Source organism: Dinoponera quadriceps, unplaced genomic scaffold (genome assembly GCF_001313825.1).
Source record: "Dinoponera quadriceps isolate SergipeBrazil2010 unplaced genomic scaffold, ASM131382v1 scaffold2110, whole genome shotgun sequence".
Taxonomy (NCBI): Eukaryota; Metazoa; Arthropoda; class Insecta; order Hymenoptera; family Formicidae; genus Dinoponera; species Dinoponera quadriceps.
This window is the reverse complement of record NW_014556168.1, coordinates 427,442-449,662: the sequence shown is the minus strand read 5'-3', so window position 1 is coordinate 449,662 and position 22,221 is coordinate 427,442. Positions and strand designations below refer to the sequence as shown.

General features: G+C 40.4%; 1 protein-coding gene across 1 annotated transcript; it reads left to right on the top strand.

Annotated features, from left to right (window-relative positions):
* The first annotated feature begins 2,924 nt into the window (after nucleotides 1–2,924).
* LOC106747045 (uncharacterized protein DDB_G0287625-like) lies at nucleotides 2,925–22,221 on the top strand. The gene is made up of 6 exons (XM_014624287.1): nucleotides 2,925–3,391; nucleotides 5,440–5,527; nucleotides 14,920–16,348; nucleotides 17,572–18,242; nucleotides 19,183–19,239; nucleotides 20,305–22,221. Exons 2-6 carry the CDS (start codon nucleotides 5,441–5,443, stop codon nucleotides 20,341–20,343), a joined length of 2,283 nt encoding a protein of 760 aa, XP_014479773.1. The 5' UTR covers nucleotides 2,925–3,391; nucleotide 5,440; the 3' UTR covers nucleotides 20,344–22,221.

The window sequence follows — 22,221 nt, the reverse complement described above, 5'->3', positions numbered from 1 at the left end:
GGACCGACCAATCACAGTGGTGGATCTCGATATGACAGCCTTATGTATTTTCGATAATCTCCGACCGCGATCAGTCGATTTGCTTAATGCTTAGCTTTTAGCGCTTACGTTTATGGCGTGACACCAGCTCCATCAAATGGGAGTATTGAGAAATCGTTCGACTTTCCCGTTCCTTTGCGACGTTACATTTTCGAACAGAAGTGGAGCACGTACTTCACTTCGTCGCGCAAATATCCAGTATTAGCGCGAACGGATACATCGCGAAAGTAATTGGATCACGCGTCTTTTTGTCCGCGTTTTAAACGACTTTCAGTAAAACCGATCACGTGTTATCAGGCAGCCCATAGCGATTTGTCTTATGGAGATAGATGTCAAGGAGAAAGCGATATGCCGTGATGTACACGATTTCTTATCGAGCCATCGATAAGCCTTCATTCTTCGTATCATTCTGTATCGGTATGCAATTGTTTACAAGTCAATTACGCTTATTTATTTCGTATAGCAACGGTAATACAGTACCGTCCATATATGATCAGTAAATAGGTTAGATCATTAACTGCATCTTCCGTGAGTGCACTCTCGACGGTTGATCTCTCTTCACAGTAAGCAAAATACTAAATCAATCTTTTGGAACATCGATTTTATGTGTATTTCATAAACATTTTTACATAATATTTTATAAATGTTTTTAAACTGTTATTTGATAATATAATATTCTTAAATATTATAATCATAATGTAGAAATATTATTTTCAATGTTTGAGTTAAATATTGTTGATGTTGTATGCAACATTAAGAACTATATATTTGAAAACATTACGTTAATGTGTTATTGTTAACTCAAAAAAATTGACCAATCGCATTGGCCAATTAGCTGAATTGATTGATGCGATTAGTTTATTCCATTGAGTTAATCGTTGATTAAATTTTAACCATGACGGTGGAATCGGGCTTAAGAAAGTATTTCGAATAGCCTTAAAGACTCCATTGTTACGCCATTAGATCTGTGGATGCACATACGTGCTCTTTGGTTTGATCTTCATGGCTTTGTTTCAAACATTACGAAATTACAGAACATGCCATGAGTAGTCTTTTAAGTCTCTTAATTAAAGATTAATGTCGTAGATAGTACTTGCCTTTCAGGCATTAAAATCATTGGTAAAATTTCGTTTATATACGAATGTATATTCTCTTATTTATGTAGATGGATTGGATCAAGGACCAATGATGGACCGATAATACCATGTGAGGCAGGATTATCATGTTCAAAACTGGTATGTGACTTATAACTGATACGTTACTTATAATTGCAAATTTACATATGTTTTGTGTATTGCGAATAGGAATTAAAAACGGATATCGCCCGACGGCTACGTATGACGAGTTCAGATAATAATACCTAGAAAACCGGTACAATATCTGCATAAATTAGGCGAACGCTTAAAAAAAAATCTTACTTCAAGGGAGTTTACTTTTCGACCTTCCTGCGTATAATCCGATTTTATTTCGTAACTCGGTTCCTTTCTCTTTAATTTGCGATTGCAGACCTCCTTTTCATTTTCCTGCCTCTAAATCTGATTTCGCATCGCTCCACGTATAAATCCATATATTTTGAACTAAAATGTTACCCAGAATAGATAAAAAGTCTGACATATGTATTTCGTAAGAAATAGCTTGAGGCTGTTTCCATACAAGCATTCTATAGAGAGAGAATTTTGATCCGTCAACGAACTGTTGACTGAAGAATCTGATTCATGAATTATTAATGATACAGCATTATTTCTACAGAGTAAAATTCATTTTGTATTTGTGTGTTAAAACCTATTCTTGTTAAAGTTGTAGTGTTAAATCTGTAACATATGCGTGTGTTAATTTAATATATCGTGTTTATGTTATCTCAATATTGTATATTGAATCGATATTCAACATATGTAAATATCAAAATAACACTTGTAAGTGTTATAATAACACATTTTATACTTCAGTGTCGGTTAATGTATTAATTTTATGACGTAATTAATTTTTGACATAATATCTGTGTTACTTTTCAATATATTCATTTTGTGTTAAATTAACACAAGACAACACAACACAATTTGTGTGGGCTGTTTGAAACATGTGAAGTGCATTAAATTTAACATCAAATCTTTTGTTACGTATTTATGCAGTAACTGTGAATTGCATTGCGAATTACATCTTTTTAATTACCTCTAATATATAATGTAAGTTTTGATTTGATTAAAATATTGCCAAAAACCAAACATTCTTGTGGAAAAATCTGGGAATTTATATATATATTCCTCTTTGAGCATACCCAGATAGACAGAAATGCTGAATATAGTATGTAAGCATTTAATATATGCTTTGTGATGATGCTGTTGCAACAGCACACGTTTAAAATTGTTTTAAGAAATATTCTCTTATTACGGCATAATTTTTATCAAAATATTGACTTCTTCTCTGAGAAATCTTTTTCTCAGTGTACATCCGTTATCTCAGTGGACGGATATAAACAATTTATAACAAGCTCGAGACACATCCTGTGAAGGCTTCCAAAGGCTGTCGGGGCTTGATATAGTAGAATAGCGTTATAATCGTCCATCGTTCTGGTTATTTAATATTTTTACATTTGCAACAGGTAACGGTAGCGACGACGGTAGTGGCGATAGTGATGGCAATGACGATAGGCGGTGACAGCGGTGGCGGTGGCCGACGACGACGACGACGACGATGGTGGTAGACGGCGGCGACGGTGGTGGTGGTGGCGGTTGCGATCGTGGTGGTGGTCCTACATTCGGGCGAAAGGGAAAATGTGGTCGGTCGAATGGCTCCTTTTTTCTCCCCTGTTGGCGACTGGGATTTTTGACACGGAGCCGAGCATTCGAACGCGACTTGCACTTGGTCTCGGAGCATTCGACCGATCGTTGTTCTACCGAACGCCGTTGTGCTGCGAACGCACGCGCGAAAAATCGGCGCGTCCGAAGATGCGTCCACGTGTCTGATCGTCGTACCTGAATCTCCATCTGTCGTCGTTTCCCGTACGTCCGTCCGAACATCCGCGCGCATCCCTGTGATATTATCGATATTCGCCGACCAGAGTGAAGCCTGAACTCACCAGAACCAGACTTTCGCTCGAAAGTCCACCTTCAGTCTGTCGGCGCGAATCCGCGAGAACGAAATCCCGGCCGAACGGAGGAAAAAAAGGAAACAGTGTTTTCCGTGCAGTCCGAGCAGCACGCTCCGGAACACCGTGAAACGTCCGTTGCACCGGCCCGGCTAAAGTTTCTCCGCTTAATCCGTTATCGGAGAAAGTATTACGGATTGCCGTGGGACAAATTGTGCCTGTGGTGACTTGAGATGAGACATAGGATTAGACGCGACTAGTAGCAAGGTGAGCGTTGCCGAAATTTCTCAAATTTCCCATCTGATTTTTGATTATCGGCGGCGATCGTGTCCTCGCGTCGGCGCTGCATTCGGGAAAACGATTTAATCGCGATCGTTATCAGCATTGTTTAGAGATTATGTGAAATTCTACGGGATTTGTACGAGAATAAGATGGCAAATTGAACGATTCACGTATATCTTGGAATTTTTAATCGTAATCATAATTGCGAGTTGATTTTTGCTTATGCACAATGTTTATCCTGATGCCGTGGCGTCCCAGAAGCGTAACATTAAGGCGACCAGGCTTGGGAATTAACTGACCATTCCTCCTCGACACAACTCGGCAGACCACTTTCACGTGCGCGAGCCGCCAGAAATACACGATCTCCGTTTCTTACGTAAAACTCGGGCACCCGTGTAATCGTAATCGAACGGTGGTCGCCTCCGAACGTCGACAATTTCTCACTTCCGTCCACCTCCGTCGACCTTCTGTCGCGCGGACCGCCTTCGTTTACGGTAGTTTCTTTCAACGTGATTAATTCTTCCTGCGATTCTCTAATTAATCCATGCAAAATAATGCCGTGTTTCGGTGGAAACACCCGTTGCACACACTTCTTTGTATTGCAAAACGGGGGAAGGACTTCTTCATATTGTTCTCTTTTATATACAAACGATTTTTCATATGAATTTTTTTACGAATAATTTTTATTTATAAACAATTGAGCCAGCCGCATTCTCGATAGATTTCATACATCGCAGAGTGACGTTCCCGGGATAACTTAGTACACCACCGTCGATTGCACGGGAAGAATTTACTTTCTATTAACTGCATAACTTCGTAACTGCAAGTACGAGTGGATGCTGCGAAAATTGCGAGCCGATGTGTCGCTGTTACGAAACGTACTTGCGGCCAATGACACGTGACTCTATTTTGCGTGCCTAAAGTAGCCGCTTCTTCTCGTTTTTCTCTCGATTTTCTTTCTTCCCAACGATTTTATTGTCCGCAAGCATTTGGTCGCGCTGTGAGACTTTCAAACAATGTTATGTCGAATCAATAGAATTTCGAATTAGCACGCGTAATTGGAATAAATCTCCCCGATTCAACAGCGATATCGCTGAAACTGATACATTAATTAACGAAACGATACACAACAGTAGTAGTTTTAACGAGATTCGCTATCATCGAGAAGATTTACCGTCCAATTACCGTCGCAGTCGGTGAATTTCCGATCGATTTCAGCGGCATTTCCTTTTTCCACGCATACATTCGCGGCGGATCCGCGTATGACTCGTTTTACTTCGACTTCTCGTATGAAATATAATCTCGGGCGGATCGGCCGACGAGAGATGCAAATCCGCTCGCAATGCGCTGCGGTAATTCGCTATGCATCGCCGAGGTGAGCTGAATGGATCGCGAATGAATCGGTAAAACGTCACGATTCGGAGTATCGGCGAGATCGTTGATCCTCGTTTCTCGATATCGATCTTCCGCTAGCCACGATATTTCCATTCATCCGCGCGGTCACGGCGTAACGCTCCAACGTCGCATCGCGATCGTCACTGCGCGCGTATCTTAATTCAAATCGAGCGTGTGTCGAAATATATACTTCTCTCACGTTGCCGCAATTTGCAGGGGCTCGATTACATCGGGATGCTTTGTGACGAGAATATGCTTTTTCTCGTGACGCAACGGATCAGACGTAACGGATTTTCTTGATTTCGCCGCGCGCGAGCTCGCGCGCGGGTTTTTCACGTTGAAACTAGGCGAGCCAGAATGTTCGCGGTGCGCCGCCCTCCGAGAATGAACAGCGCAACCGATAGCGACTAACAACCGGCAAGAGTAAAAGTAAATTTGAGCAGCACAGGCGATGCCTGTGCGTTTGGTCTACCTGCGCATACATCAACTGACCCGAGTATACTCGGTGTACGCGGCGGAAAGCGCGTAGTTACGCGCGTTAAACTGTGAAACTTTTATTTACGTATTGAAGAATCGACGTTTTCCGCGCCATCACGCTCAGGAAGGCTCGGTATCTGATGTGTGTGTCTTCTTTTCAGAATGACACGGACGTTTTCGTTGGGCCTGGTAGTGGCGTTGCTGCTGGTACTCGCTATTACCGATGCTTCTCGTGGACGGACTAATCAGGTAATAGTTACTGAAATATGTATATAAGTTGATATCGAGGACGTATTAGAGTTTATCTAATTATCCTTTCAATTTCCTCTCACGAACAGATAAAACGATACCGAAGTCGTATATACACTGGTTGAAAATTATAGTTCATTTCGGCGCCAAATACACCCACACGGTGAAATATATCTAATGAATATAATCAGATATCTTTATGCCTGCAATTTGTAAGTTGTATCTGAGATATCTTAGATTCAGATATTTTCAGATATTCAGAGGATATCAGCAGGACATCATTACTCGATATCACATTTTTTTTTTTTTTAAGATATTTGCAACATTTGCACACGACTACAGCCGGTATTGAAATCTTACAGATATCTTTCAGATATCTCCGTGATATCTTGACGATCAGATATTTAGACATTCAGATATTTTCCAGGTATCTCTGCAATATATTTCGCCGTGTGGGTATTGTTTAATCGCAGAAATAGTCAGAAGAATTTTTCTAGTAAATATTACAGTGTCAGTGATAGTGATAGTAACTCAGTATATATGTTCTGCTACTGTAAAATATATTTGGCACCGAAAACAATTATATAATTTTTCATCCAGCATAACGGTACGTTATCATTATAGTATAAAAGGAATTTTCTTTGTGTTGTTACCGATGCGAAAGAAATCTGCAAGAAGATTGAGAAATAATAAACGTGAAATGCAAAGCAGGAAATGCAAAAGGGAAGCAATTAATCACGCATACATGAATCATTTTGTATACTTTATCGAAGGACGTGCACAAGCTTGCTGAGCTCCTTCTCCTGTGCATCGCGTGGAACGCGTTCTACAGCGTGCAGACTTAAAAATGTATCAACGACAGCTTTCTATAAAGTTATCGTGCGGTTATTTGTGAAATAACGTACAAGACACACTCGAAGACAGGCGAGATCCGTTTTACACGCGTTCTGTGTCAAGGATGCGTACTTAATGTTAGTTAGCGTTTACGACATTGCAACGCGCTGATTTTCTTTCCTTCTATTTTTTTCCTCTCTCTCTCTCTCCCTCTCTTTTTTTTTCTCTCTTTCTCTCTCTATACCCTTTTTTGCACGAAGGCCATCGACCCAGCGGAACGAGTCGATTCGTATTATTCGACTAAATCGCACAAGTGAAGTTGCACGCGCTGCACGCGATAATTAGAGGCCGAGAAAGGAAGCGCTTCTTCACGACGATTACTCGCATAAGGTCGGAAAGGAAAAACTTCGTGTGCCGTATACTTCACGACAGTTGACGATACTTGGTTCTTTTATATTTCGTTAGACTGACTCTCGTTACTGGTCTGACCGAGTGGCTGCCGAGTCATTTCATTGTCTCGATTTCACAGGCTCAGAATGGTCTGTTCCGGACTTTATTTCGATGACATTCCTCTCGACTAAAATCCAGTCGAACGTTTCTCGAGATGAAACCATCAGAGCGATCGACTGCAATTGTTATATTTATCTAATCATATGTAGTAAACACTTCGCACCGTCCCAGATGTTATGCGATATAACGTAGAATATATACAGCATAGAACGCATATATAAATGGAGTGAGAGGGTAGGAAGTAAAAAAAACAGATCGCAAGTTTGCATGGACCACGCCTAGTACTGCAGCGTTCGCTTTTAACGAATGACATATACCGCGTGATCGAAAATAATCACCCCGTAATTACTCCGTATTTCCACACACACACACACACACACACACACACACACACTATATAATCGATTAAATATATCATATATTGTTTCTCTCGCGGTAATCGTAATGAACTAAGCTACATCGAACTCGGCCGAAGCAATCAAAGCTGACAAAGAAAAATTGAATAACGGGAATAGGAAGGTGCAACGACGAATAAAATTTGGATCGAGATATAACGAACGAATTAAACGTTTTTCTAATAATGCTCGAGTCTGACGGTCAATACTCTTCGAGAAATATAATAACATAAGACAATTCTATACGAATTTCGTATATAGAATTAATGCTATATTTAAATATTGTTTCGTTGAAACAAAAAAATTCTTTAACGTTTTTTTTAACATGGTATTACTTCTTTCAAATAATTTATTACTTGTGACAACCATTGTAATGTTTGGATAAAAACATAAAAGAAATATGTTATCTAATGTAAAGAGAGGTATTTATTGTTTGGAGAAATCAAACAAACCTGTTTGTTAAATCAAATATCCGCTTGTTTGCTCTATTCCAAGAAACAAATTTGTTTCAGTCAGAAAAGGAATTTTATCGAGCCCAAGAAAAATCTTTTTTTCAGTGTATGTATTTTTCTCTGCATTCTTTCATTGCATATATTTTTCCCCGAGTGTGCACCTGAATCGGATAATATCGTTCTCGCGCTCGCGCCCGCGAGCGAAGCGCGCAACGCGCTCACTCCCGCTTACGGTGAACGTAAAACGCGAGGTTCACAATCATTCCACGATCTGCGCACCGACGATCGGTGGACTTAATGGAAAGCAACAGCGAGATGATTTTCTTATCGATTTAATCGACGCGTTACGTAAGGACAAAAGTACTATCTCTCATTCCAAGACAATTTTTTTCTATTGCTGTATAAACGAACGGCCGTTTAAAAAGAGGCCGTCGCGGCGTTCTCGCCGCGGTGTCTCTCATTTCGTCATAATCGCGAACGATTTGTAACGGTGGTGGTATGAAGATCGATCTCCGGATGATTTGTAAATCATCCCAACGGAAATCGGTGCATGGTTCAAGGCGGACGCCTCTTACCGTGTGATGTGCAATATCCTCGGCTTCGTGTTAACTCACAAAGAGTTATAATTTAATAGATAAAGAAGAAAAAAGAGACCATCGCGCGCAAGAAAGTCGATCTCAATCACGTATTCACGAGCGACGCATATATAATCCAGACGTAATTTTCCATTCGTTCGCAGCCGAGCTCCTCCATACTCTGATCTCTCGAATGCTGAACGCGATAGAAATTATGATTTACGTTATTTATGTGCGTGTGGGCAAAGAGATATTTATCGAGGGTACACGCGGGTCATGCGCGAAACTCCACTTCGTTGCCTCAATCCTGCGTCGATTTCTTGCGCGGACCGAAGTAACGCCTCATAAGTTGCAATCTACGTCCGTCGCTGTCCTCGATTAATCTACATATCTCGGCAGGTTCGCGCGACGTACTAACGACGTGACGTATGTGACCAACATGAATTGCGTAGCCCGCTAAAACGCACGATATCGCGATCTAATGATGTTTCTTGTGTCTGTATGTCCGTACACGCGCACTGATAGATGTGCAAGTCGCAGACGGATGTAGCGCGCATTGCACAAGCGCGTGCAAGTGCGATCTAAATCAGGTTTTCCATCGGAGAAAGCGCCTCTTCTGCATCGTCGTTCGCTTCAGCGGACTTCCTGAAATTCGTTACATCTTCTCTGTCCTCTCTGTGGACGTTCCATTAATTATTTTATTGATGCTCGTCAAGACGATCTCTTCAGGGAGCTCCTCTCGAAAGTACTTTACCGGGGCCTTAATAATACCGGCAATTACATAATGAATTTACAGTCGGCGCGATATCGTTGTACGTACGCGAGAGAAGATTTCTTCGGGTCAAATTTTTTCAATCCGAGCAAGTTTGTCTCTTGAAACGAAGCAAATAAGCCGATGTTTCATCCAACAAACAAGATTGTTTGGTTTCTTGAACAATAAGTATTTTTTTACGTCAAATAACATGTTCTTTTATATTTTCATCCAAATATTATAACGATCGATAAGCAATAAATTATTTGAAAGTAGTGATACTATGGCAGAAAAATATTAAACAACTTCTTTGTTTCAGTGGAACAATATTTAATATATAATAAAATAAATTATTTCTATTGATAACAAAATATTATATTTTCTTTTAATAAGACTGTGTTTTCTATCAGATAATATGGTTTATTCTAGGAAACAATTATATTTTCATTCAAACAAAATGATATTTGATATTAAATGTTGTTCATATTAAACAAATCCATATACTAAATTTAAAAAATTTTTTCCTCTGTATATTAATCAAAATTTTAATGTAAAACGGAACGTGAATAATAATCTTCTCGAAAATTGATTAAGAATAAACTTGATGACACTCAATGATATATCATGTCGTCCGCGAACAACACACGATTATTATATAATATATCCGGTACTATCTACATAGAGAAAAAAAATATTCTCATGTATATAAGCAAGAATATTATAATCTTTTTAGAAAATTCTTAGCCTTTCATTGCATTTGTATTATTGCAAGTATTATTTGCACTCAATTCGAGACTTCTAAAAAGTCTTCTAAGAATATTATAACGTTCTTGTTTATATATGAAAATATCTATCATTGATTTAAGACTACTTTTTTCCTGTGTACCATTTTCGAAGACGTTTGCACTTTTCTGAATATTTTCTTATTAATGCAACGATGTCGTAATTGTACCTAATATAACTTACATATTCTAAATTAATTGTTAGTTATGACTCACTTATTTAAAGTATCTATGGAAATCTAAGGTCTCTCGATTGCAACACACGGTAATTACAATAATGTAAACAAAGGTTTTCTCAACTTCTGTATCTGTAACATTAAAAGGCGATATGTGAGTTCAATACTCCTCATTAATGGTGGGAACGGGGCTTTATTGTTCTTCAGTTGAATCTATTTTGGGAATCTGTATTGGGAAACAATTCGAGGGAAAAAAGATCTTAACTCGCTGAGGTATAATTAATCGGTTTTCACGTTATTTTACGAATACAATTTTATAATTTCATGTCATCCTTTGTGTCAATTGTATTAGCCTTAAACGCAGAATTACCTATTGGCGTGGGATGCGTCGACGGGATTAATCGAACGTAGGTGAACAACACATAAGTATAAATTCTCCGAATTAAATAACCGGCAGGTTTCGCAAACACTTGACGAAATATTCAGATATCGACACATTTTTCTAGGATGTTGTAAACGATGATGATAAAAGATGAGCTTTCTCTTTTGTGACCTTTACGACGATGGTTGTTTCCGCATTTCACAAGTCAATTTCTAAAATGCATAAACCCGAGATTTCGGGCGTGCTGAGGATTGATATGAATACATTAATCTTATTCGCATGAATTCAGTGTATGATAATGAACTCGGCGCGAAAGGCCAGAAGTCAAAAGCGAAATTCGCTTAATGCGGTATTCGTGTATGTAACCACTTGTAATACTTGCATATGCACGAGTGTTCTTCGGTCATCTTTCGATCTCAGCCGGGACCGGGCGCAAGATGTTAACTTATACCGTGCTATTTGAACTTTTAATCGCACAAAAAGCAAACACTCAGTTGCTGTATTCGCATTTATTCATTCGCCAGGTGCAAGAAGCTCTTCCGAGAGTATCACTGACACAAACACTTATGTCTAACGTTTACATCAATATTAATTTAACATCAACTCTCTCACAGCTCAGTGATGTATTGGACGCACAATTGCATACCCATTATTGCCGTGCGTGATACACAAAAAGAGCGCGAAAGTATGAGTGAAAGTGATGGTTCTTAAGTAATCGCTAGCTTCATAAACCACTTTAATTTCGCGACGGCCACACCCGCCAAAACCTGGCCCATTCGAACCAGTTCTTTTGAGGTCGCGCTTATACGTGCGTTGTACAATATCCGTATGTGCAAACAAAGAACACGGGAAAGAATATTTTGCATAGCGAATTTCTCAGTTACTATGCGGAAAGATTATCACACGGACATCAGCGAAAGGATTTGTTACACGGACAAAATAACTCTACTGATGTAGCAAGAAGTTTAGTTTGCATAACCAAATTATTTTGCTGTTCACATATCCGGCATAACATATTAATGCTCTTAACAAATCTTTTCGCCGTCCCAATAAATCTTTTTGCTGTCCCAAATAATGTTTCGCCAAGTTTATTTATACAGCGAGTGAAGAAATTATTCAAAATTATTCGCATATTCTTTTTCGTATCCTTTTTCGTATTCTTTTCGGTTAGTTTTGCACAAGAACGGGAGAAACGGGAAAAATAATTTGTTGAGACAGCAAAATTTATGCTGTCGCAACAGTTGTTAGTTATTATGTGGACAGCAAAACGAATTATTAAGAATACTAATTTGCCATTCACTAGATTATTTTACTGAATCTGCAAATTATCTTGTAAGAACAAATTAGTAAATACGATTTCGTTCAAATAGCAAAAGAAACTAACGTGTCCTGCACGAAAAAAAAAAGATTAGCTTCAGTAACTGAATTAGTTATATTAGTAAAGTATGGACACCTAAAACTTAGCAGCGTAAGCAATTTTAATTGCTGCAGTAGCAAACTCCTTTACCGCTACAGCAAACGTATTATCATGAGTAACATAAAAGTCTAAATGACATTTACGATAGTACGTTTATTGCTGTAGCAAGAAGTTTGCTACCGCAGCAATTAAATTTACTTGCTGCTAAAATTTTAACTAATTTAGCTACTGCAACTAATCTTTTTTTTTTTTCATATTATAAGGACAAATTCATTCAGCGGAATATTTTCTATTCTAGCAACAGAACTGTTTCTGCTCCAATTACGAATAATTCGGTTATGTCAATTAAATTTCATTGCTGTCGCAAAGAATATGCGAGCACGTTGCTCTCGTTGCTACAACAGTAAAATTATTTTTCCCCGTGCATCGTCAGAGCGGTTTCTTTCGAACAGGAAAGCGTGTTTTCACACTTTTACTGGTACATTAGTGGCACGAGGCTCTTTGTAGTAATAACACCGCTTTTATTGCCTGCGGAAGTGAGCGAAGAAGGCCACTTTACGAACTGGCGTAATAATGCAAACGAGAAATTAAACGTAATAATATCGGCGATGTGAATTCCATCGAGCTTCGGTGCAAGGACAATGCGCCCGGACGTCAGACGGTAGACTCTCTCGGTTCAACGGTGCAGAAGCAGTCCACCTTCGGGGAGAGCGGAGCGAGCCTCTCACCTGTCCGACGTACTTTTCCAATAATTTGCACGGCGTTCTACGCATCTGTATATTTCAATAAAACGCGGCAACGCCGAGAGCGCGCGCGGTGACGATCGATTGCGGAGGTTTCGGGCATCAGCCAAATACAGTTTCACACATACACACACACACACACACACACACACACAGCGAAGTCGGATTTTATTCCAATATAATTTCACTCCTTTCAGCTTCTTGTTTCAATGAAATCTGTTTCTTCACCGCGTCATTCGTTGCACGTGCGCTATCCGTTCTTACTCGTTCTTGCTCATTTCGTTATGTACTTCGATCCTGCTTTGCATTTCGTTTCCCCGTTTTAGCGTTTCTAGCGGATCTTTGTTCCTCGAGTCGTTCGAGCGAACGAACAAACGAACGCTTCGATGCTTTTACCTCTCCATGCGCGGAAAAAAGGAATCAATGCTGCCCATAATACAATTGAAATTTAGTTACCAATTCTTAACAGTGGATATTAAAAACAAGGTACAGGGACAAAAAGAATTAACTAAATTTCAGTTTTATCATATGGATAGCTAATTCTCATCTGTGTGGGAATTAATTTTTTCACCTACTGGCAACTACTTCTTTTTTTACTCGTGCGCCACCGGAATCGCGTAATTATCGCGCGTTCTTTTTCACCGAGAACGAGTAATTCTCAAATTTCCCAGGTCTCGGTTACGCGAACGGACTCTGATCAGACTGGGCAGGTTCGCAGCGTTCTCGCTGTTAGCGACATGCCTTAGGAAGCAAGCGTGTCGTGACGTTATACGTCGACTTTTACTTTCAATATCGATTGTACGACGACTAAACGCGGTTCGGACAGATCGTAAATGAAACTGGAACGCGTGCTCACGCGCACCACGAGCAAAGCCGCAAGCGAGCCTCCACCTAGGATACGTACCATCGAGATTCAATTCACGCGAGCAGGATATACACACGTATACGTGGAATTTAATTAGACGATGTTTTACATGCGATATCGACGATATCGCGACGCTAACGCCCACGTTCCACCGGGTTCGGACGCCGATCGGACGGGATCGCGAGCCACGAAGAGAGCACGGGCAAAAATATCAAACGCCGAGAGTGTGCGCACGTTCGAGTCATTTTCTACGGAGCGTCGGCGGGTCAATGCAGTCACGAATGTTTTAATGCAGCTCGTTAACGCTGACGGTGAAGGTATAATCCGCGACAAGTATGGCTTATTCTGCCGTAACAACTGGAGCCGCGCGATTAATAGGAAACGCCGGGCGTTATTATCAACGATAACTGATCGATCGATCGATCGAAACGGCCGGTCGGTTCAACGAGCCGGACGAGATTACCGGTGATTACCACTTGCGTTAATCGCGATTTCGAAGAGGATTCTCTTAATCGCGTAATTGCCGTCTTTCCGCGATTTCGTAAGGTATGGCATCTTCGCAATCGACGTCGCCGCGTATCGCCACGGTGTCTTTTTTGCTGGGCCCCCGCGAGAACCACGGGCGCGCGTGGTTTTTCGTATCTCCTGTATCGAGGATCGCAGATTACAACTTCCTGGATAGATGATAATGGAGTAATTATCGTTGTCCGGCGATTGCTGGATCCAGCCATTGCTCATTGCTCATTGTAGATGAAATTTCTAATTAAACTGTTTCGCGAATGGCGATCACTTATATACAGAAGAAAAAGTGTTGGAATCAAGTAAACGTGATTATTTGTTCTTCAGCCTTTTAAATCAGATAATATTTCTTATCAATTTAAATATATTTTGATAGCTTATAATAAATACTTACTTGAACGCAGTAATATTTTAATTTGTAAATGAATTACTGAATATAAGTGTAAAATAGTATTAATAAATTTAAGAAGGCATTTATTACAATTATATAACACTTCCTTTTCATCGAAAAAATCTAGTGGTTTTAAACTTCGATTTTTCTGTTCACAGTAAATATTTTGTAAAAATAAGTTCTGTCATATTAATGGCTTGTTGCCTGAATAACCAACAACAAAATATGGTGACATATTTAAATATGAAGATAATTCAGATGACTTGTCATCGCCTTGAGATTAGTGATAATATAGAAAAAGAAGAACATCGATAAAATATTGATGCATCATAAGACATGGTATCGATACAGAAATATCGATGTATCGACATTTTATCCATCGATATTTTTTATGAAACCCTAGTGTACACTCTCTGACATTATTAGGGCGCATTCTAAAAATTCGTACGTCTTTTAACGCCTATGCATTTATCGGCTGTTGCTCGAATACACGTGGTTAAAGGTCCTCTATGAATAGATAGGGGCGTGGCTCGCCTCACCTCGCTGCAATAAATCACTAAAAAATACACGGTATTTGATTGAGCCGCGATATGATTTCAGACGGACGAGCAGAAAGTGCAGGGTCGCGGTAGCACGCGATTTTACTCACAATCGACGACAGAATTGGACAACTTCCCCGCATCGGCGACCGAAGCGTCGAGGCCATCTCGAGATAAAAGCACCCGTTCAGAATCGACCTCCGAATTAAAGAGACACGAGTCGCATGTCGCGAGAGAAAGTTCGGCCGGGTCGCGATCGAAGCCGAACCTGTCAAAAACGACAGGTGGCCTTGGTGACGCTACGTCACAGGCGAATGCAAGACATTCCGATGTCGGTAATCCACGAAATCGTGCGAATTCGCAGTTTCCCAAGGCAGAAGTAGCAAAAGCTAGACGGGACAGCAACGAAGGGAACGTATTTGAATTGCAAACGCCGAGGCGGACGCAGGCAGCGCCGCGGAGAGTGTCTTTGGAGGCACCTCTTTCTGTCTTGCAGAACAGCGGAAAACTGGATCTCGAGGTGTTCACCAAATCACCCAGTCGCTCGAGGTCGCGAACGGGACGGAAGATTTACCCAAATTTCAACGAGAAGGAACTGAATAGCCAAGCGGCGCGACCCAGGAAACTTCCCGTTGTTAAGGACGTCGAGAGTTCGGATAGTCGACCGGAGAGGAAAGAAGCGAAATTGCACACGGAATATTTGAAAAAGTTTGCCGACACCGCGGAGAACATCCTTCCACGAGCGAATGTCTATTCGTCGTCTTCGAGGACGGACACGACGCTTGCAAATAATAATAATAATAATTCCACCGATAATAATAATAATAATAATAATGAGAAAATTAAGGAACGAGATCTACCACTGTCGGGCTCCGAGAGCGTCAGAGTGGACATCCCGCTGACGGAGGTGCGAGTTGACGCTTCTAATCCTTCAGCGTCCGCCAGCGTGTTCCCGAGGCAAGTCGCGAGATCACCGAAGGAAAAGGCTTCAGATGGCAACGATATCGCGAGATCGAGCTCGAAGAAGAGCAACAGGCAGTCCGATCGATCAAAGTCTCGCGGCAGATCCAAATCCGCGAAAAATCGCGACGGCGAGGCGACAAGTTCCACTAACGCTTCCCGTAAACGAGGCTCGTCCGCGCTCGGCGGCGCCGCGGCGTTCGCGGAGACGAACGCACGAGGCAATTCCAATACTAGAGGGAGACCTAACGCGAAGAACGTCCAGTCCAGAAGCCGTTCCTCCCAAAAATCCAGGGATACCGCGTCGGAAGCGAGGAGCAGAAGCAGATATTTGGACGTCGATCTCGGGACGAGCGCGAACGTGCACACGGAGACGAGACGTAGCTCGTCTAATAACGATAGACGCGGACCCGAGGCGAAGCGTAGATCCGGCGACAGCAGGACGACGAAATTCGTGGACACGAGGACAACGGAGGAGCAAGACGTTCGGGCGCAATCCAGGGCTCGGTCGCGCGTCACCAGCAGCCAAGGTAAGTTTAGCTTCCCGATCTCGGAATGTTCAGCGTCAGTGCTCGACATGTTCGCTCTCATACTGAGGAAAACAAACGGTTGGATCGACAAAATCAGCGGTCTCTCATTTGTAAATAAATATTGTGTCCGCCGAACAAATTACGCGCAACAACCCACGTAGAACATTTTCTGGGATCTGGGATCACGCATTACGGACTCGTCCAGAATTGATTCCGCTCGGAATCGCTCAATAATTCCTTGTAAAATATAAGAGAACTAATTTAATTAAATTAAAAGATTCCGATCGGAATCAATGCCGAGCAATTCCATAATAGGTGACCCGATTGGAATCTATTACGATTTTCCAAAAAAATAACGGATTCTGATTGTGAAAGAATCTATGAAGATCCGGATTAGAGGTGTAATGTTTCAAAATTGCAATTCTATGTGATAAACCCAGACAGATTCCATTTTCTTTGTCCAACGTTACGTTATACTTGGAAATATTTGGGGAATTTCTATATGGGAATTTTTATATGGGTTATGCCTGGACCCCTTGTGTCTAGTGACAGAACTTAGTTAAAGTGAAAGATTATCGTTAGGGAATCCAAATGTTCCGTAGACACAATTCTCTAAGTCGACGCCGTTCAGAGATATACTTTTTAAAACACCGGAGAAATGTATCAAATGACATTTTTGTATTCGATTTCTCGGCGTCCAAAGCACATCCTCGTGGTGATGGTGGTGACGGACGATAAACTACTTTGAAAAATACTAACTTATAGTATCTATTATCTGTTGTCACCGACCTGGATAAGTCCCTTGAGTTATGCCTAAGTTATGCCGTCATGTCGGAGGAATTCGAATTAGCAAGTCAGCGACAGTCAGTGACAGTCTTTATAATTGCTGCACTTCATTATGTTTTAAGTGAGTGGTGATATATGAGTGCAAGCAATTAAAGGATATTAATAAAAATGAATGTATAACTGTAGGGTGTTGGTCTGTACATGAAAGGTTATTGTTTGTAACAAAGACATGAAGTCAGTTTCTCGTGAGAATCGGTGCGTCACATACATGCATGACGCATACATGATAGCGAACATGTTAATAATAAACTCGAGGCACACATAGAGTCGCTCGCGAATCTTGCTCAAGAATAGTCATCCCTAAAAAAGAAAAAAAAGAAACCTCTGATCTGATATCTGATCGAAAGTTTCACCACACAATCGCGCGTTGTTCCCAGACGTTACCACCGCATACATTCCGAAGTTGACCATCGCCGAGTCTACGACCGTCTCTTCTGCGGGCGCAGAAGTTACGACATCCAGTTCCGTGTCTCCGGTGACCAGAACGCCGGCGGCTGCTCGAACATCCACGACCGATCGGAGCTCTCGCAGCAAAGGAAGGGACAGGGGAGAAAGTACCCGGTCGAAGAAACCTCCGAAAGAGGATTTCTTTAATCACGGCCTAGGCTTTCGCGGTCGAAAGAGCTCGACCGATGGGACCACCTCGAGTGCTGTCGATTTGAAAACCACTACGCCGAAAAGCGAGACGCAATTACGATCCGGCAATCCCGGATGGACTCTCAGACGGCGACCTGGTCACGTCAATCACGATGCCTCGTCGACTACTTCCATACCCATTAATCGGGATCAGGCGAATGAAGTCATTTCGTCCAATGATTCACTTAGGAGCACACCAGAAACGCTGTTGAGCAATGCGAAAGCCGGCAGAAGAGGCACTAAGAGACCGAAAGCGAAAGACGAGAGTAACACCGTGTCGGGCGTCACGGCAAAGAGCACGACTAGGGGTAGCAAAACGTTTGACAAAACGAAGAGCCTCGACTTACCCAAAAAAGTAGAGGAGGAGAGCGACAATTATCCTCCGGCATTTCGGGCGAGGCTGTCTCAGCTGGTGAGTTTTCAGATTTGCTTGCGTTTGAAAGAGCACTTACGACTTCATTTTATATTAGAAAAATAGGAACTTTATCGTTATTTCTTCTTTTTATTACTTTTCTTTCTATAACACGCTACTCTCTAAAGTGCAATCAGCTGAGAAGCAGTCAATAATCACTGATGATCGTAGTTATAGTAAATATAGCATTGTAAGTCAGTAAAATTTCGCTGCAAAGGTCTGTCGATAGCAACAACTGTTCCCATCGGAGAAATTTAACTGCAGAAATAGTGAAAAAAAGATACTATTTATCTCTTCTCTTTTATTGTCTTAGTCTCACTCTTAAGGTATTGTCAATGATTTTATCTGAGAATTTTTAATTACGTTTAATTGATTTAATTTAAATCGCATTTGGATAAACACGCTTATCCTGATTGGGCTCGAACTCGAAATCATTAGCTCTTGAAACTGCTATCGTACAAATTACACCAAATACGACATATGATTGAATGCATATACGTTGCGTTTCTGCTATGGGACGCGTAACAACGATTTGCAGTGAAACTTTCACCGGCCAAAATCAATGAAGTATCAGACGAAAGAATTGAGTGGAAGAGTTTCCACTAAAAATTAGTGAATACTCACTGATTATCGGTAGAATGTTTTACTGATTCAATTAGTGATATTTTCACTGATTCAGCTTAAGAGAATAACACACGAGACTCCGAGACCGCAGCTTCTCAGTGATTATTGGAAACAAACGGTTTGTCGTAAAATCGTTAGCACGATAAAATATTACACTAACTTGAAAATTTTTCTTTGCACTACTTTGCAAGCATTCCGCACTCTTCTTAATGGATTTAAGTATTTTCAACGTAGACTAGCAAAAGTTGCTGTTAGTAACGTCGTTGCGCCAAAAGTGAAGTCGAGAATAAAAAGAGGCACTGAAATATATTTCCAGAAAAATTCTAACTCGAAACCCACCGTGGCGAAAGGCATAACCAGAACCAGTTCCCAGGTAAGGAGCAATAAATAACTTGGGTTTTTACCTTTATTCATTAAACTTATATAACTAATATGTTCGTTTAACATATTAACGATTCTTAACATTCGTTATGTATCCCACCTCTTTCGATCGGAACCATTTGTAGGCATTTGAATCTGTAGATATTAAGAATATCAAAATATTTAGCATGTAAAGTAGTAGTTGGTTCGCGTTAGTTTTCGCCGACCCTGCATAAATATATGGGAATAATCCGGTGAACGCAAAAAGTAATCAATACGGTGGAGATTTGTTTCGACATGTACGCGTATATTATACATCTTATACATATGTATAAAGCTTGAAATGTCCCACGTAGGAACATCCGAGGGATACGTCCCGTCGGCATATACGGTCCAGCACGAAACCGCATGTATCTGAAAAAATCGAAACTGTGGGAAACACGTCCGGTGTATTCTTAGACGCAGTTGCTACGAATCCCTTAACTTCGATATCCGACCCACACACGCGACACGTAAGAATATATAACGGAAAGTTGCGTCGGGTTCTTAACAGTAGATTGAGATTTTCACGCACTAATCGAATAATCGCTTTGTCTGTTATTTTCTTCCCTGGACTTGTCGAACGGCTCCCCGTTTGCACGAGAAATATCATTTTTGGTATACGCATATTCCCTCTGCATTATTGCGCCCACCTTTAGCAGTTTCGGACGAAAAGATCGTCACGGAGGAAAATTAACTTTGACTCCCCATTCTCGTCAGGGGATATCCTTCAACTTCCACTCTCCATCGTGGAGACGGATAATTGATCTAATGAATAATCGCCGGAATGCGATTGCTTCTCGAGATTACGATCGGGCAACAAAATCGACAAGATGTGAAATAAAAAAAACTGGTGTATCGTTGATTGTAAGCGGGTTGTAATTTTACACGGATGCATCATGGAGAACCAATTGAAACTGGACAATGATGCCTTTATTAACATCTGTTCTGAACTGCCAAAGAGACTTAATCGGTGGTTGGTGGTGGTAGAGCACAATCGAAATATAATTATGTTTCGAAAGATGTGTTCTTCTCCGAGGCTTTCGCATCGGAAAGCTTTCGTTTACAGAAGCTTTAGGACATGGGCGACGCAGTGAACATCCAAACGAGACTGGATCAAACGATTATCATGATGCAAGAAGGTGGCGAGTCCTCGACGAGAAGTTTTCTCAAGATGCTATTTAATATGCCGATTGCAAAAGGTCGCGAGAGAGAGATAGCGTGATTCTTTATGGAAATTTCCTATTGATCAAGTTTTTGCATCGCAATTGTAATTTCAGTTCACGTCCAGGCCGCTTTCGACGACAGAACGAAAAGCGAATAGATGAGACTGTCGATGGCATGCGATAAATTAATGAGATCGGGAATTTTACAAGCCAGCTACGATACGGTCGACTTTTCTCTTTGTTCTTACGTTGCCGGTTAATTCGAGAGAGAAAGTATACTCGAAGGTAGGTCATTGAAGCGAGTCAAGTATAACCACGTTGTTACTTGAACGGATAATTGAATTCGATCTTACGTGTTTCACGGTTTGTGCTGCGGAAGTATATTATTATTTTACTCGAGGAATGTGCAACAAATTTGGTAGATACGAGTAGAAAATGAAACTTTTTTTTATAACTGCACAATTTTATCCTTTGTGCTTGAAAGAAAAAACGTATGTTTTGAAACAATGTGTCGAGTGGCATTTCTCTGAGCAACATTTCAAATATGTATTATGGTTTCCAATCTTATATAAGATTTATAAGAAGACCAGACAACACATATATACACACTCACATTACTCACCACTTTGCTTTGCTGCGCAACGAAAAAAAGTGAAAGAGAGTGACACGGTAGGAAAAAAAAGGAAAGGGAAAGGGAATTCGATATTATTGCGTCGCACAGACGGCATTTATTATACTTGTTTGAAGCACGGGTACAAAGTACAGTATATAATTGCACCGTACGACTGCTTATTAGAAATATCAATTCGATTAGAAAATAAATAAGAAGTGAAAGAACACAATCGCTTACTCTCACACAAAAGTAATACTCCGAGCTACAAGATGTTTAACGTTTTAGGTGAGCGAAAATAAATTTTCTTTGGATTACGACACATTTATATCTAATATAAATATATTCGCTTGTAGATAATACATATGTATAAATGCACATAAAGTGGATCTAAAAAAATATGATGTAGAACAATCGAACTAAACATTTTGTTCCACCGAATTGTAATTAGATTGCGCAAATGTATGCTTCAAGGATAGAGAATCGATAACACAGGCCGACAACAAAATGTTTGTCAAGTGATTCTAATTAGAGGAGGTGTGTCTTATAAATTTTCGGTCACAAAAGCTGTCGTTGGCCAAATTGCTTCATCATGTCAGGTTTTAAAGTTATTTTGAATATTAAGATGAGAAGCCAGCTATTTTATCGGCTATTCATCGGCTGCATACATTCTTGCTATTAAAATGTCAATATTTGAATCAATCTTCTTAAAATTTTTTCATGTATTTTTAATAAAATTTTTTAGGGAGATTTCGTTACGAAAAGAGCGGAGCTTATAGCATTGAAATCCGACTATTCGTTCTCATTAATCTGACCAAACATGAGAAAAAATATTTGTTTTCCTACACACCGTATCCTTAACGAACAAACATTTTTGCTATTTGTGAGGCGATTTTTTATCCTTTGCTGATAAGAAATAAATGTGTAAATCAAACATTCACCTATTTGTATTACTTTATTGACAGTGATTTATTATACACTTTTTCCTATGAATTCCTCATCTTAAGATTCAAAATAACTCTAAAATCTGACGTGATTGAGCAATTTGGTCAGCGACATTGTTTTCCTGTGGCCGAAAATCTCTAAAAATTATCTATTCTGATTAGAGTTACTTGACAAAAATGTTTTTTGGTCGGCCTGTGTAATTGGCAACATCGACACACATTCGCTAAATTTCATA